The 17,226-nt window shown below is 42.5% G+C and overlaps 1 protein-coding gene across 12 annotated transcripts in view; it reads right to left on the bottom strand.

Annotated features, from left to right (window-relative positions):
* RBFOX1 (RNA binding fox-1 homolog 1) overlaps positions 1-17,226 on the bottom strand; it is a gene marked incomplete at both ends in the record, with an annotated part of 1,077,914 nt that overhangs the window by 73,632 nt on the left and 987,056 nt on the right. For 11 of the 12 annotated variants that reach the window (XR_013831497.1, XM_079944057.1, XM_079944063.1 and 8 more), the window contains one exon: positions 7,309-7,389. The exons of the other annotated variant lie outside the window; for it this stretch is intronic. Coding sequence is in view for 10 of the 11 variants with exons in the window: in XM_079944057.1 (XP_079800183.1) it covers positions 7,309-7,389 (81 nt within the window). The remainder of the gene's footprint in view (positions 1-7,308; positions 7,390-17,226) is intronic. 12 annotated transcript variants of the gene reach the window in all.

Raw genomic sequence — 17,226 nt, 5'->3', positions numbered from 1 at the left:
GATACTGTACTACCGTACACTACACAGTACTGTACAGTAAAGTACACAAAAGCGCAACCACTTGTAGAGGATGCACGCATGTGACAATGTACGCCAGACACATGAACTAAGTTACGTAACTGGACATGCGAACGCACGTCTGCATCTTCGAAAGTTTGAAACTTGAAGGTTTGTGTGTAGGGGAATTACTGTATTGCGTCAAAATGTTATCTATCTTGATGACTGAATTTTCTGGTGCCTCTTTAAATTTTGTCTGAAGTGAGCGCCTCACTTGCCTTGCCCCAGAGCTGATTATTATTCTTTTAAGCGATTCCTCCGGAAAATATTAGAAAAAGCTTCTTGGAGGCCACCATGAAGTTTGAGTTACCAGAAGAAAGACAAAAAAGGGCACAGTTCTTTACATCAATGTATCAGTAACACAATGACCTGTTCCTGCACCTTCTATTAACTGAACTCCACCTACTGACATTTCCTGTGTTGGGCAGAAGAAAGAGGAAGCCATCAATTAATTTAGGCTGTTACTTTAATTACAGAAAGCAATGGAAATTCTATCAATTACCTAAAAGTAGAACAGGGCAGGCCTGATTTATGTATGTTTCTGCCACTTAAATCATTGTTTTATGAATTCCACACAATTACTTCCATAAAATCTGCAATCAATACATCAATTAAAACTTTGCCACTACACTTACCCTTGAGTTTCATAAAAGTTAATTAAGGAGAAGATGCTTTTGCATTTTGATAACATTTAGGTTCTTGAGCATTTCCCTGGGATATCAGATTTTTTTTTTTTTTTTTTCTGTAGTAAGGGGTGAAAATATCCAGGGGGAATTAACAGTCATCTTCCTTTTAATTTACGATTTGTCCTTACATGGATCTAAAAATTCAGCCATGGCTTCCATGGAAGTGTGTGAAAATACACGTGTTTGCATGGATAAGCATACGGGACCATATAGAAATTTCTGTTGGAAAATGTTTTTCTGGCCCTTGACAAATAAAAGTGGCACCTGTGTGTCAAGGGACTTGCTATGGACTGGATTGTGTCTCCCCCAAATTCACAAGATGATGCCCTAACTCCCATTGTGATGGTATTTGAAGATGGGGGCCTTTGGGAAGTGATTAAGTTTAGATGAGGTCTTGAGGGTGGGGCCCTCATGAAGGGATTAGTGTTCTTATAAGAAGAGATACCTGAAAGCTTGCTGTCTCTGCCATGTGAGGCAACCATCTATGAGCCAGGAAGAAAGTTCTCATCAGAACTGACCATGCTGGCACGCTGATCTCAGACTTCCAGTCTCCAGAACCACGAGAAATAAATTTCTGTTGTTTCAGCTGCCCAACCTATGGTATTTTGTTACGGCGGCCGAGAAAACTATATGGTGCTAAATAAAACTTCTCCTGGCAGGGATTCTGTCATTTAAAATTATGTCTAAAGCTGGTAACAAAAGGAAGGACAGATACATTTACCTATACTATTAAAAATGTAGAGTGGAATGGAAGCAGAATTAAATGGCCAACACAGGAATTATGTTTGTAACATCTATGGTATTCATAGATAATGTCCCTCAAGAATAATTTCCTCTCGATGTGAATTAAAAAATAAAATGAGAAAAACTTGGAAGAGAAACAGGCAGATGTGTATTGGAAATCCACAAGAGGTAACATCCAAATGAAAATTAACTATGTGAAAGATGATATTCCTCACTAAATGAAAGGCAAAGGCAACTAGAGATGCTATTTTTCACCCACCCGGTTTGCAAAATTAAAAAAGAGCAAACTATGCAGGTGCTGGCAGGAATGTGGGAGGGGCTGACAATCCTGTGTTTGGGAACCTCGATGTGGCATTTGGAACACGGGTATGTCGGAGTGTATGTAACGATGTTTGTTGCAGCCTTTAGGGAGAGGCTGAAAAAGAAGGAGTTTGAATGTCTGTGGACAGAGATGGTTGCATGAACTCTGGACCATCCACACCATGGAAGAGCATGAAATTATCAAAAAGGCTTAATAGGAGATAGTGAAAATGTGTTATTAAGTGAAACAAAATGTGATCAACATGTGTAACGTGCATATAACATGGAAGCTACTGCTCCCCTCTGTATAAAAACAAACTGCTCACACCCCGCATTTCATGTGTGTATGTCCTTCCCTGCATTGTTATGGACAAAATGTGAAAAGATACTTACCAGGGAGTCAATATGGATTACTTGAAAGGCGTGTGTCTGCGGATAAGTTGGGGGATAGTACTACATTATTCCATACAGATGTGTGTGTGTGTATGTGTGTGTATTTGTCTGCTTCCCTCATTACAGTGAGTACGTGCTATTTTTGTAATTTAAAATCTATTCATTAAACTGTAAAGACAACAAAATAAAGCTGGTAGCATTTACCTATTTCTGGACACTACTCCATATGGAAATAAGTATCGGTGAGAGCTGGCTTTGCTAATCCAAATTGGAAGTGGGTGTTCCCATTCATGGAACCAATGATTTACCTCTTGATATTTTAACTAAGTAAAATGGAGGTAATCTCTTAGTTTGGAAGAAAGGTGAAGAAAGGTGATATGCTCTTTACCTTCCTATTTCTGCCTTAAGCTGTTTTTTTTTTTAAGGTCAGGTTTAAGGATGCCTGAAGATGCACTAAACCAAAAGAAAATAAATTTAAGAGCTCCCAAGATCTGTCGAATAATAACCTGAGGAACTTTAGAAGAGGGAAGAATTCCCTACTCACAAACGTTAGTGCTTGATTTGCAGGGAGGGTTTTCAGTTAGTTGAACACTACCACGATTTCAGATTCAGGCATTTTCTTGGATCAGATTTGTTATATATGAACTATCTCAAATTTTTCTCAAGTGTATAATTGTTTAACAGAGAAGTAATCTGCTGTCAGTATATTTGATTTTGTTAATATTTAATACATCTACTCAAATTTACATTTATCTAAATTTGCCATTACTTTGGATTATCTGGAAAAGACTAATGAACTCTCAGCCTGAAGCCTTTTTGATATAAGCAACCACTTGATATATGCAAACAGTGCAGACAATGATATAGCTGGTGCCCTTCCCCTGACAGAAGGAGCCTCCAGACCCCTGGCCCTAGGAAGGAGTGGGCACTGAGCAGGTCTCCAGCCCTGACCCCACTTTCACCAAACATCTCTGTTGAGGGGCTACATTGTTTGCTACTCAAAGCAAAGCACAATGTTAATTAATTAATTACAGTTATTTGAAAATTGATAAAATAATTTAATTAGTTTAACTTAGTTGATTAAAGGTTAATATTTTTTAGACAAAATATTAATATTAAATTTTTTGGTCCAAGGTGATCTCGCCTAATTCTCCAGAGTTTTGATCAGACTTCATTTAAATCTGATACACTATGGATGGAAGTGGTTTATTAGGACATGTAAGAGGATATTCTGGGATACAACTTGAACTGGGGTTTCACATGAGGGTAAAGCTTGGGGAAAAGGAGGAAATACTGGACTCAGTGGGAATGTGATGGGAAAAATCTATGGGATTCGGTTGTATTGCTATTGAGCTCTGAGTGAAAATCTTTCTCTTAATACTTTCATGTTCTGGATCATGTTATGAGGATGATTCACTTAAAGGGGGAAAAACCCATTATGCAAAAATGCATCTTAAAAAACAGTTAACTTCAGTAGGAATTATTTTCATTACAGACTAATTCAGCAGGGTTCCTTTAAAAACCATCTCTCCTACTGCACTTAAGGGTGTTATTTACAGATGATTAGCTATTCTGCTGGGCAGAGGGGCAATTTAAGTCAAAAACATCCAAGGCCAGTTAAAGATCCATGGAAAAAAGCACAAACTCAGGATTAATCCTGAAAGTCCGTAAACACATAGTATCCCATTGACAAATGTGTAATTTACACACACCTGGCTTCTGGAGCGCGACTGTTAGATAAAAATGAGAAACACATGCATTTTCAACCTGAAACACTGGGGTAGCCTAAAAAAATTGCTGAGACGTAAGGGAGCCTCAGCTTTGAGGAAGAAGGCTGGATTCTTAGAGAAAAAGAGGCCATGCCATTCAGACTTCCAAGACAAGGCACGTGGCTCTCAGCCCTGTGTATATCAGACCTGGAGAAAGGAAAAGAATCTTAGGTGACCGTATGTTGGTCCCCAGATTGTGTGTGTGTGTGTGCGTGTAAAAATGAACCTTTACTTTCTGGCTGAATTATTTATAGACAGTACGGTGTGACTTTGTACTAAGATATACACCTTAATCTGGAAGAGAAAATATGAGTGTTCCAAAGAAGCCAGCTAACTGCAGACAGGGTCTAGTTCCAAAAGGCATTGCTGACCCTGAGAACTAGAGCAGAAAGGAAACCTTAGCGATGTGTCTTAGGTAGGGATGGATCATCTTTACACTCAGCACCATTGCCTCAAGATGGAACCGATCTCACACCCCTGGGAACCCAAGTGGAGCCAGAGGGGTCTCAGGGTCGGCTGTCAGTACAAAATACCAATTGAGCTTGTCAATCTGAATTGACAACAGGAATTGACAAGCGAAGATCCTTATTGCAAGAAACTAGCTTTTGTTTTGCTTTGGTATGGGGTAGTACGATTAGCTATTTACTCGTTTTCCTTAAAACTATTATATACAAAGTGTATACAAGGACATCTATTTTCCTGAATATTTTTGAAAAATTGCTATCAACCTAAGTACCCAACAACGCAGTGGGTGGATAGATTAAAATATAATATCATTAAACAATAGGTTATTATGAGGCCATTAACATATTTTCATAAAGTACATATGACATGATAATAAGTGAAAATAACAGGATGAAAACTGTATAGGTACTATGATGGATCGTGCAATCTCAAAATGAAGGGTGTTGGACACACGACACAGTTTCTATAATTATTATAAATTTTAACTTTGAAACTCAAGAAGAGAAGTCTAATTATAAAGAGTGATATGATATTGCCCTTTTGGGTTTGTAATAATAAAATGGACCTTTTAAATCAGAGATCAGCACACTTTTTCTGTAAAGAGCCAGAATGTCAGTATTTTAGGCTCTTATGGGCCATCTACGTCTGTCACATATTATTTTTTGTCTTTGTTTTGTTTTTTAATCCTTTCAAAAATCTGAGAAGCCATTCTTAGCTCACCAGTGTTACAAAAGCAGGCTGGGGGCTGGATTTGGCCTTTGGGCTGTGGGTTGCTGATCCCTGCTTTAGGTGATTTTATTTTCTCTGTATGCTCTACCTATTTTAACTTGGAGAATTTGTGACATATTTCCATGCTTGACATTTATGACACATTTTCCCCAAGTCACTTTACAATAGCTATACCAATCCAAGCTAGCCCTTTCTTGGAGTTAATTTGTTTTGTTCACTTCTATAAAGAAAAGTGAAATATACAAACAGCATATAATCATAGAGAGCCACTCTGTCCAAGATGGCGGCCACCAGCCCCAGGTGGCTAATTGGAGTAACATTAAGTAAAATTAAATTAAAAATTCTGTGCCTCGGTCCCACGAGCATGTGTACTGAACTGTGCAGATATAACACAGTTCATTCTATACAGTTCTGTAGGACAACAATGTCAGAGAAAACCCCAAATAATCCTCTGGGACTATGGTGAGCTTGGGTCACCCTCTCTCCTACGGAAAATAACATTTATGGAGAAGGAGGGACAGGTATTTACAATGGAAAGATGATGAGATTTAGAGTCAAATAGAGCCAGAAAAGCAGACAAAAGTTGATTAATCTCACCAAGTTCAAAAAACAAATCTACCATATCCTGGCTGTGTGATCCTGGGTGAATCAGTCCACTTCTCATTGCCCTCCATTTCCTCAGCTGTAAAGCAAACATTATAATACCTACCTGGTGCAGATTTTGAGGATTAAACAAGGTTAAGCCTGTGAAAATGTGCGGTAGCTTTCTAGTTCTAGGAGACACATGCAAATAATTTACACTGGCCCAAATGGGACAACATTCATAAATTCAGAAAGAACCATTTCTCGCCAGTATGGTTAGATTTTGGCGTCTTGGGGACACGGAAAAATACCTTGCATTTAAGGAATGTCAAAGCTTCTGCTGAAGATTATACTTTGCTTGGGAGAAACAACTGGCTACGCCCATGACCTGATGACTTCAGAGACCCTCGGGTTTCTCATAACCATGATGTTTTTGGCTTCCCTGTGACTGCTTCTAACCTTTGCCCCCGCAGCGAAGAGTCTGATTTGTCTCAGTCTTGGGAATTGAGATGCTAGATCTTGGTACGTGGTGAAGAGTCCCCTCTTGTCTCTCATCCTCTTAATTGCCCTGAGGCTGTTGCCTCTGCTCTCCACCTGCCCGCTCCTCTAGCTGATCTCAGAAGCAGCCCACCTTCCCTCTGGCCCCCGGGCTCACTTTTGATCACCAATCCCAATGAGGACCCATTTGGCAGTTATGGGGGTTCTCCAGGGTGTAGACGCACTGTATGAAATAGAGGGTAAGGTCTCGGCTGTGCCAGGGGACTTTGAGGCGGGGCAAACCAGCTGGAGAACCACGGTGGACTCAGCTAGAACTTGTAATTCTGCAACCTGCTCTGGGAACTGGGGTGGGGGTGGGGCATTCTCCACTCCAGAGGATCCATCCCAGGCAGAGAAATCCTTGATTTTTTTCCGTGCCAACACTGTGATCTCTGTTCCATATTTATTTCTGGTCTCCTCCCCCTAGCAATTCATGGCTATATCTATTAAAGTGCTTTTTTTTAATATTATCCACCCCCCCCAGTTAAATGGGGGAGAACCACATTTTTCTTTTATTTCTTCCTCCTTAGATGAATCGCAAAGGATAATACAGCCTTGCAAACAAGTCACTGGCCACGGGCTAGTAATATTTCCCACAATGAGAAAACTGTGCCCGAGATCACCAACCAAGCACCTTTTGCTAGGGTAGGGTGTCACTTGGATGGCCTGCATATTTTACTTCAATTATTTTCGTATTGATTTGCAAAGCTGTGATAGAAGGAAGGCAATGAACTATATCCCTCCCCTCCCATCCCCCTGCCCCCAACCCAAAGCCCCATGTCCCATCCTTTGGCCCCAATCCTGACAAAGGTCTAACGACGAATGGCTGGGACAGCTGGGAAGTGAGGATTCAGACATGAGCAGAGGGGTTAGATGCTAAGGCAACAGGGAAAACCAGAGACATGCTTATGAGAGTCAGCTTCACCTCACAGAGAGCAACAAGGGAGGGTGGTGCAGAGGGAGTGGGAGAGAACTTACATGGCAGGGAAGGTGATTGGACTCAGACTTATGTCACAAAACAAAAAGAGCCACGAGAGCGGGCTTACTTGCGGAGGTATATACAAGTGAACTGGGGGCACTGTACATGGAAGATCCCTCCTGGTTTGCCTGGCACAACAGCACGGTGCCTACGGAAGAGAGAGAGAGAGATGGCATCTGGTTGGGGGACAGGCACACTACACCTGGGAGATCATATGGCAATGCAAACGAGAAAGGCAGAGAAATGAAAACACAGCCACACGCCCGAGCGCAGGATGGGGACACCCAGGGAAGCCCCCTGCCTTGGCCAAAGGGGATTGGTAGGAGCCCACCCGCCCAGCCCACCACGCACATGTCATTCTTTTTCACATGGGGTTTGGGTGGTGGGGTCTGATTTCAGATCAGGAATGCAGGCAGCATGGCATAATCAAAAGGGAGCTTTAGAAATATCACAGAGAACTGGACAACAAGCTTGACTCAGATATTACTTAGCTGTGTGATCTTGATAAGTCACTGAACCTCTCTGTGCCTCGGGATTCCCATCTGGAAAATGGGGGTGAATATACCTATCACCAGGAAGGGTTATGAATCGTGTTACTGGAGAGGTGCCCAACACAGGGGCTGGCATGTAATAATCACTGAATAAATGGTAAGCGCATGCATCGATATGTTTAAAGAAAACTTTTCCTCTCCCCCATTTTAGTTTTTCTGAATCAGTTCTTCAGAGGAAGAACAGAAGTAAGGCAGGGAAAAAATAAAAGCAACTTGGCCATCCCTGGGACCCACCCTGGACCCATACTGGACTCGGGTGAGACCACTTTTGGCTTCTGCGTTTCCAGTTTCTTCCCTAAAGCTCTCTGCCTTCCAGCAGGAGAGGCTGCTTCCTAAGCCTGCGGACCATGGCTGCACTGTAGTGACGACACTCCTCTCCCTGATTTAAAGCAAAGGGTCTCGGGCTTATCCTTGCAAAATGGAGTTTTATAGCAGGGAAGAGTGGTGGAATCCTGAGATAGCTCCTCAATCTATGACATCTTGTGAATAATACCCACTCCAAAGATGACCAGGTTAGGGAATCTTCAGGGTATCAGTTCTGTTCTCCTGCTTCCGCGAAGCTCAAACTCAAAGAGTTTGAGAAGAATGAGAGAGACCTTTGAGGACTTGTAAGCGTGTTACTGATGATGGAAATGGGCTCCTGTGGTTTCTGTTCCCTTCCCTGGCTGGGCAAGGTCAGCCACCTCCATTTGTTTCTGCTTTCTCCTGTCATCACAGCCGCTGTGAAGCAATCTCCTGGGAGAAATAGCCCTGACTTCCAGTCAACTCACCTATATCCTTGGAGACCTGCCCTTGGGAGGGGTTCTGCAATCCTTTGGTATCTTTCCCAATGTCAACAAAAGGGAGTTAGAACCTCTAGAGTGAGAGGGAGGTTTGCCAAATAGAGAGGGGCTGCCATACAATAGCATTAAGAGACAGGAATCTTTTCTGAACTTCAAAACCAGATGCAGTTCCAAAGGGGGTCTCCAGGACTATCATCCTTCAGGTATTGAGCCAAAATAGAGGAGTCACACGAGGAGGACTAAAAAGGTTTCCTCAAATTCCACCCTGCGTTCCCTGTGTTTCTCTAGATTCTGTACATTACGTCCAGGCAAAACAAAGACTGTTAAAATCCCTAAGGCACCTCACCCTTCCCACAACACGAGGCCGGCCAATTCCCTCCCATCTTTGACAAGGAGAAGTAGCCCATGGACAGAAGTTCTATCTGAAGGGATCCCCCCCAATCGTTCTCACATTTAACCTGCTATGCCATGCTTATAGCTGGAGAAGAGCCCCCCTCTTCCTCCTCCTCCCACAAAAGCCTGGATAGAAGAGTGAAATTAACTAACCCTCTCTGATAGTCAATATATTGAGAGTCTGGATGGGCTTGAGTCACGATCAACCTTTGCTAAACTGATAGCTCTTTCTTCTTTCTACTTGATTTAAATATAATTTATTGCAACATGTAAGATGAGACTTCACATGTTCTAATTTCTATTCAGTAGGTTTTTCCAGTTCTGGCAGGAAACTGGCATAGTACGGGGATTAAGAACAAACTAAACACACCCAGATCGTGGGGCACAGGGTCCAAAATCAACCCACAGGAGGCAGGATACCTCCGAGAAAAGACTTGTCCTAGCCTCTATTCTGCTTTATCAGGGAAGCTCCTGATTTTGCAGGGGCTGCCTGTAAGCTTGTGCTCAGTGCTAGAAATCTTAGAAGAAACTAATATTTCTATAGGATATACAGGAAGCTACCAGATCAGAATCTTCTAGGGAGAAGGGGACCCAGGCAGGCGGATCGTGAGAAAGCTCCCTGGTTAAAAACCACTTTAAAAACGAGATCTGAAGTTTCTTGGGGTGCCTAGGTTTCCAAAGAAAAATATAACTGTAGCAAAAACATATCCAGAAAGGCACTTCAGTATTGTGCGGTTAAAAACCTTAGGGTCAATGTTCAATGCTATGCTCTGTAATTTAGTGAATCCCACTGGGACACAACACAGATTCTCTCTAGAAAACTAAATCCTGGAAGTGCATAATGATGCTTTCCTAATTTTCTTATGCTGTGGATTCTGAGAAAATAGACTGAAATAACTTTGGATGTCCTCTTTGTAGCAAAAAAAAGTCTTTATGCAATGATTTTGACCTTTGTAAAACAAAATCCATACTGTCACAGGACTTGGTTTTTATTTTACCTGAAAACATCCTCCAATTTAATTTGCAAAGTACTTATTGTATGTTCTGTTAGTACTTTGTGACCTTTTCTTACAAGAAAGCTTTGAATTAAACAAAACCAAAGCGGCAGAGAAGAACACTGTAACCTCCCTGTGTTTTTCGGGTGGGGGTCAGTAATGTGTGTTTGTTTAAAAAAGTCAGTCAATTAGATAATAGGGTACAAGCAGCAGTATGAGGAGTGTTTACAAGGTCATTCAAGGCACTCTGTGATAACCTATATGGGAAAAGAATCTAAAAAAGAGTGGATATATGTATATGTACAACTGAATCACTTTGCGATACAGCAGAAAGTAATACAACATTGTAAATCAACTATACTCCAATATATTTTTTTAAAGAGGCATTTTGTGATATAGCATGGACTGAGCTTTCTAATGAGTCTCCCAAACTGAGTCTTTGATCTGCCCCCCAACATAGACACTCCAACAACCATGAACTGTCTATAACCATCACGACGTCCTGTATTTCTCAGACTTCCGTGCCTTTGCTTTATAAACCTCCTTAGAATTTAAGGATGGCAACTATGTTCAAATTATACCACTATCCATCCATTCCTTAACCAGGAGAAACCATTCATCAATTTCAATAGTGTCCTTTCCCATTAGCCTGGAATCCTCAGGATCATTCTTAACACAGTTTCTAGGCAGTTACTGTCATTAGATCATTGTCAGTGGACGGGATGAAACCTCTATCCTATTCCTGCTCTGTTAGGTTAAACCATATGAAATTGACCTTTCTTATGTCAAACAGGGTTGACATTGGCAATTATATGTGGTTCAATTGAAAAAAAAAGAAGTGGTTCTCCCCTACCCCCAACGCCTCTGCATTAAGTGTCACCTCCTCTCTTCCCAGTCCGCAGGAGTTAATTACTCCATCTTCTATGCTCCTATCACACTTAAAAAAAAAATCTCCCTAGTAGATCCTTTGATACGCAGTATTACAACTTTTTATTTACATATCAGTCTTAGCTACTGAGAATCCCCCTGGATCACAGCCAAATCATACTCATCCTTTTATCCCCAGCTCCTAGCAAAATACCTGGCCCTCAGAGGGATTAATGAATATGATTGAATTATTATGTTTTTAAAGACCTCTTCATTTCTATTTTCTTTGCTAAAAACAGTGCTTTTCCCAACCAACCTTTCTGTTCCTTGTTTATAGCTGGGAATTTGCATGCCTACAGTTCACACTTGTTTCCTCCTCTTTTCTGGTTCTTTGAAGGTTGACTCATCCAGTTTAAGTGAAACCTGAGGAGCCTGGTCGTCCCTTTCCTGGAAGGTTGATGACTCTATCTGCAGCTGCAGGCACTGGGATCCATGTGACAGCCCACGATCTTGGGATCATCAGAGCCTTTCCCAAAGCCTGTCACGCTCACTTGCGAATCAGAGTGCCATGACTGTCAGCATCCTAAATTCTGGCAAGATGTGGGTCCCCGCGGCCGCCCTCGGGCTGGATTTGGCATCTCCAGCGGGGGGAGGGTGAGCCAGGATCCATACCTCAGATGGGGCAACCCAACTCTTCCTTCTCACCTGGAGACTCCCCACTGTGTAGAGGACCATTCCTGGCCCATGGAGGGGCAAGGAGAAGCCCAGCAGGGGTGTTTCCTACCACAGACAGGAAGGGGAAACTAACTACATTTTATTTTCCTGTGCTGCCAACCCTTCCGTGAAGAACTTGGACTCAAACCAACTGGAACAAGGGTGCAGTTTCACCCCTCCAGGCCTTTGCACAGGGTGGTTCTTCTCCCAGGAATCCCTTCCTCTCCCCCTGAGATAATTCCCCTCCCTTTCCACTGGGCTCTGGCTTCTCCTCCTCCTAGAGACTGGGTTTATTTGCCTCTACCTGGCCAGGTTCAGCTTCCCTCCTCTGCTTTTCTAGATTGTGTTGCAATGGTCTATTTAACGAGTATCTTCCCCATGGATGCACTGAACTCCAAGAGGTCAAGAATCATGTCTTGGGCTTCCCTGGTGGCGCAGTGGTTGAGAGTCCGCCTGCCGATGCAGGGGAAACGGGTTCGTGCCCCGGTCCGGGAGGATCTCACATGCCACGGAGCGGCTGGGCCTGTGAGCGATGGCCGCCGAGCCTGCGCGTCCGGAGCCTGTGCTCCGCAACGGGAGAGGCCACAACAGTGAGAGGCCCGCGTACCGCAAAAAAAAAGAATCATGTCTTACTCATCATCCTGTCCCCATGGGTCCAGGGACCTAGGCTCAGAGTCAGGAAGCAACTGAGGAGAGAAACTACGGAAAGGGATTCTGGTAGGCAGCCCTGTCACACTTTCAAGAAACAAAATTAGAACGTTAAAGGAAGAAAAGAAAAGCTGTTTTGCAACGGTTGCCCTTCCATTTTAATACCAAATAGGCAGAGCTACAAGCTAGTCCAGTGAAATGCCTGGGCCCTCCCTATAATTTCTGAATTAAAAAAAAAATGTCAAAGAAACATTCCAATTGCCTAGCAACTGGGAATGACTGATTCGCTTCATTAGCTCCAAGATGAAGATGGGCTGGGAGATTTAGAGAAGGATGCTCTTATCTCTGTTGAAATGCAAAAGACAAAGACCCAAAGCATAACAACAACAACGAGACTTTGTAAAACATCTAAGAGCCAATGGGAATTCAGGAGCACCTGCCCTGTGAGGTCTGTGTGTGTCCCGTGGTCCCTGTGTCTCCACAGACATCTAAGATGTGCTAGTCCAGGGTCACTTGAAAACAGAGATCATTGCTGGAGTCCCGCTTTCCGGATGTCACTTGTCCTACGATGGGATCCAGGGAGTGCTGCCCCAAAATGTGCCTCAATGGCATATTGGTTAGTTTGAATTAAAGTTACTTAAGAACACTGAAACTTCTCTCTGCCTCCCTGAAAGCAGGAAATAAATCCCTCAGGTGAAAGGTGCCCTCCCAGCATCTGGAAGTAGAAGGACACCCTTATCATCAGAGCTGGGGAATTCTGGGCCGAGAAGCTGCACCAACAAATCCTGTGACTCCTTTAATTTACTGCCCCAAGCTCAAACCAAACTCTGTTTACACGCTTTACTAATTCATTTTCCAAAGCCTAAGCTTCTTTGTGCTGTCAATTCCTCACACATTTATTGTCTCTTTGTCTAACAAGTATAAAAGCTGCCTGCTTTGGCCACTTCTTAGGTCCCATTTCTATGAGACCTCTGTGCACACGTATTAAAATTTGTTTCTTTTTTTCTCCTGTTCATCTGTCTTGTGACAATTTTATTATTAGACCAACCACAAGAACTCAAGAGGGTTGAAGGGGGAGATTTCCCACCCCCCACCCCCGATACCTAGTAACTCTAGAAAGAGGGCTGAGGGGAAAAAGTCCCAGAGGGGACCATTACAGAGCTGCCTTCCTGTCTCCAGTGCTCGGCTCGGGAAAGATGAGGCTATGAGTTCATTCATTCAGCAGCCGTCTATTGGGACCTACTGTGTGCCCACTGTGTAGATCTGGGGTACACCTGCTGAACCCCATATGCTTTTTTTTTTTTTTTTTGCGGTACGCGGGCCTCTCACCGCTGTGGCCGCTCCCATTGCGGAGCACAGGCTCCGGACATGCAGGCCCAGCGGCCATGGCTCACGGGCCCAGCCGCTCCGCGGCATGTGGGATCTTCCCGGACTGGGGCACGAACCCGCGTCCCCTGCATCGGCAGGCGGACTCTCAACCGCTGCGCCACCAGGGAAGCCCTAGGCCTTTTTTATAGATGGAAAAAAAGGAGGCACAGAACAACGATGTCATTTACGAAAAGGCTTATCATCAATCAGAGGCAAATTCCAGGTGAGAAACCAGCTATCTGTGTTCCTCGACCTTTGCTCACTTTCTCAGTGACTCCTTCCTGCTTCTATGGTTGCTGAATGATTTTTAAAGCTTTTTATTTTTGATTAGAATAAAAGTAGGAAAATACTGGTTATGGTTGAAAAAACAAACTGTGAGCTGGGGAGAAAAGGAGACTTCACTGAAACAGAAACCCGCTGACTTCTTTCTTGTGGGAGCAGTACTTTAAGAAAAGGGGTGGTATCACCCAGGGTTCTCACAACCACTTGCATCCCCAGAATCCCCTGGAGGGTTGGTTAAACACGGAACGCCGGGCCCCATTGCCAGTGTTTCTGATTCCATAGGTCTGGGCTGGAGCCTGGGAACTTGTATCTTTCACAAGTTCTCATGTTTTCTGGGGACCATACTTTGCGAAACGCTGGAGAAGAGCCAGTCCCCCAAACCTCAATGCCCTGAGTTCTTTCCACCCTTAAATCAGAGGTTTTCAAAGCCTCCAGAGTTTAAGAACCACCTGGGAGAATCTGAAGTGCTGTACCCTCCCAGGCCCCAGCCCTGAAAAGTGTGGCTCAGCGGGTGGGAAATCTGCATTTCATCAGCAACCCAGGGTGATTCTGCTGCTCCGCAGATGCACTCAGTAAACCAGGCCTTAGGTCATCACAGATTTAGGAGAAAAATGAAAATGGCTAAATATATCTGGTCTGTTTACTTCTGCAGGCAAAGAGGTAAAATTTATTTACTTTTGATCTTTCCCCTTTTGTCCTTTGACCAAGTTTGCTTTGGAGCATTTCAAACGAAAAAGCGTACCTCACTTCTAGTCCAAGCTATTCTGTCAAAGTCTCTGGAGGCAGGCTGGGGAAGAAGGCACACAAAACACTAATCACATAATCCTAGAGAGCTCACCCTTGGTTTTCCATCCAGAAGAAGACATACGGCACTCCTGCTCTACTGTATGGGCTGAGTGGTGTTCCCTCAAAATTCATACATTGAAGTCCTACACCCAGTACCTCAGGACGTGACTGTGTTTGGAGATAGCATCTTTAAAGAGGTAATTAAGGTAAAATTAGGGTAGAAACTAATTCCTATAACTGATGTCCTCATAAGAAAAGGAAATTAGGACACAGACACTGAGGGAGGACCATGTGAAGACAAAAGGAGAAGATGGCGGTCTACAAGTCAAGGAGAAAGGTCTCAGAAGAAATCAACCCTGTCAACTCCTTAATCTCACACTTCTAGCCTCCATAACTGTGAGAAAATAAATGTCTGTTGTTGAAGGCACACAGTCTATGGTACTTTGTTGTGGTAGTCCTACCTTATCATGAACTCTGCCTTGAGGATCAATGAGGAGCTACCATGAGGGTCCCCTATGCAGCATCAAATAAGCATCAAACTTCTGTTCTACTTAGAGACCTGGGAGGTTGCCATGTGGTCCCTGCCAATGGAAGCTACTGCTTCCAGTTGACAAATTCATCCAAAGCCTGATGATTTTGGCTTTTACAGGTACGCATTTTTTAACAGACTAGCATTGAGCTAATCCACGTAAGAATATTTTCACAGCTAATACCTAAAGCTTTTATACATGCCTGAAAGATGAGCTTCTCTGAAGGGTTATGGGAGCATTTTAAGTACAGAGGTATTTCCATTTAGGCACAGAGGCTGCAGAAAATATTGCATGTATATTTAATTCTTATAAATCAAATCATGTTTTAATTGCGCCAGGGGATTTCCATATTTAAAGGAGCCCTGGAGTGAATCTGTCTATGGTGTTCATAATCCCTCTTTCCAGTTTATTTGGTGAGTTTTGACATTCCTATTTAGAAAGAAACACGTCACATTTTTTTCTTTCCACGTTTTATTTTGATGTAATTGCAGAAAAAAGTTGCAAGGACAGTATGTCAGATCTCTGTAGAAATTTCTCCTTGATTCTTTATTGTTTGAAAAATGTAATGACTCGACTGTTACCTTAAGCTCCTGCCTCCAAATTTAGGCTAATAGAGGCTTTTAAAGAAAGCAGTTGATTGACTCAATATGATAATAAATATATCGGATCCTCAAATGTTACAGCGACAATTCCAAAAATTGCTTACTGAAGACCTGCTAAGTGCCCCGCAAACCTCTCAATGTTTAATTTGGATCATCCCCTACTCTTAACCCTGTAAGAGAGGTACTACTATTATATCTACTTAATGGATGGGGATACTGAGACAGAGAGAGTTTAAGGATCTTGCCCAAGATCACACAGACAGAAATATTGTGGTGCTGAATGCAAAATAAACCAACTAGATTCCTGGACCCATGGACTTAAGGCTAATCTTCTAAATCAGGTGCAGGCGAACTACAGTCTTCTGGTGAAATCCGGCCTACCACCATTTTTGTATGGCCATGAGTTAAGAATGATTACATTTTTATATGGTTGAGGAAAAAAAAGATCAATAGAAGAATAATATTGGTGACAAGCGAAAATTATATAAAATTCAAATTTCAGTATCTATCAATAAAGTTTTATTGGAACACAGCCACACTCATTCACTTGCATATTATTTATGGCTGCTTTATGCTACAACAGCAGAGCTCAGTAATTGCAACAGAGAATGCATGGCCCTCAAAGACTAAAATATTTGCTACCTGGAACCTTACAGAATACATTTGGGGACCCTTGTTCTAACGTCTACTTTCTGTTTGGAACAATACTACTACTAATTGTCTCTCAGGAGAGCATTAGCCACTCCCCAGGAAACTGTCACTAAAAATTTCAGAGGGTATCATTTTATCAATACTTTGTCAAAATTTTAATTTTATTTCAGTTTTGTTTAAAAAACAAACATCCAAAAACAATTTGAAGACATGTTTTTTCAATACTTGTCCCAAATTTCTTTTTAATTCATTGTGGTTTAAGACAATGGAACAAGGAGAAATATGGTCCCATAAGGCATTTGTGGAAGGATAGCAATTCAGTTACAACAAAAACAATGCAAATAAATTTTATTTCCTAAGGCATTTGGCCTTCTGGGTCATGGGTGTCAATATATAGATAAAGGCCATCCTAGAGCTTTGCTTCTCAAATGCTAATATGAACTGAATCAATGGGTGGGGACCCTTTTAAAATGTAGATCATGATCTAGCAGGTTTGGGGTGGGGCCTGAAAGTCTACATGTCTAATAAGCTCCCAGGGGATTCCAGGGCCACCAACAACAGTAAAATACCTATGTAGGGACTATATAAACAATCTTCAGTACAGGTGATATTAATAAGACTGACAATTAAGATGCCATTGAGTTTCTGGTTCTGGACCGAGTATGTTCTACAAGCACTATAACTTTTTTTCTTATTAAATCCACAAGGAAACTAAAGCTGAGAGAGACAAAACTATGAGACAAAACTGAAATCTGAGCCAGCTTCGCATGACTCCAAAGCTCAGACTCTCTCATGAAGCCTATCAATGGTGATACT

Source organism: Stenella coeruleoalba (assembly GCF_951394435.1).
Source record: "Stenella coeruleoalba genome assembly, chromosome: 15".
Lineage (NCBI taxonomy): Eukaryota > Metazoa > Chordata > Mammalia > Artiodactyla > Delphinidae > Stenella > Stenella coeruleoalba.
The sequence above is the reverse complement of the archived record's forward strand: the minus strand, read 5'-3'. Positions and strand labels throughout refer to the sequence as shown.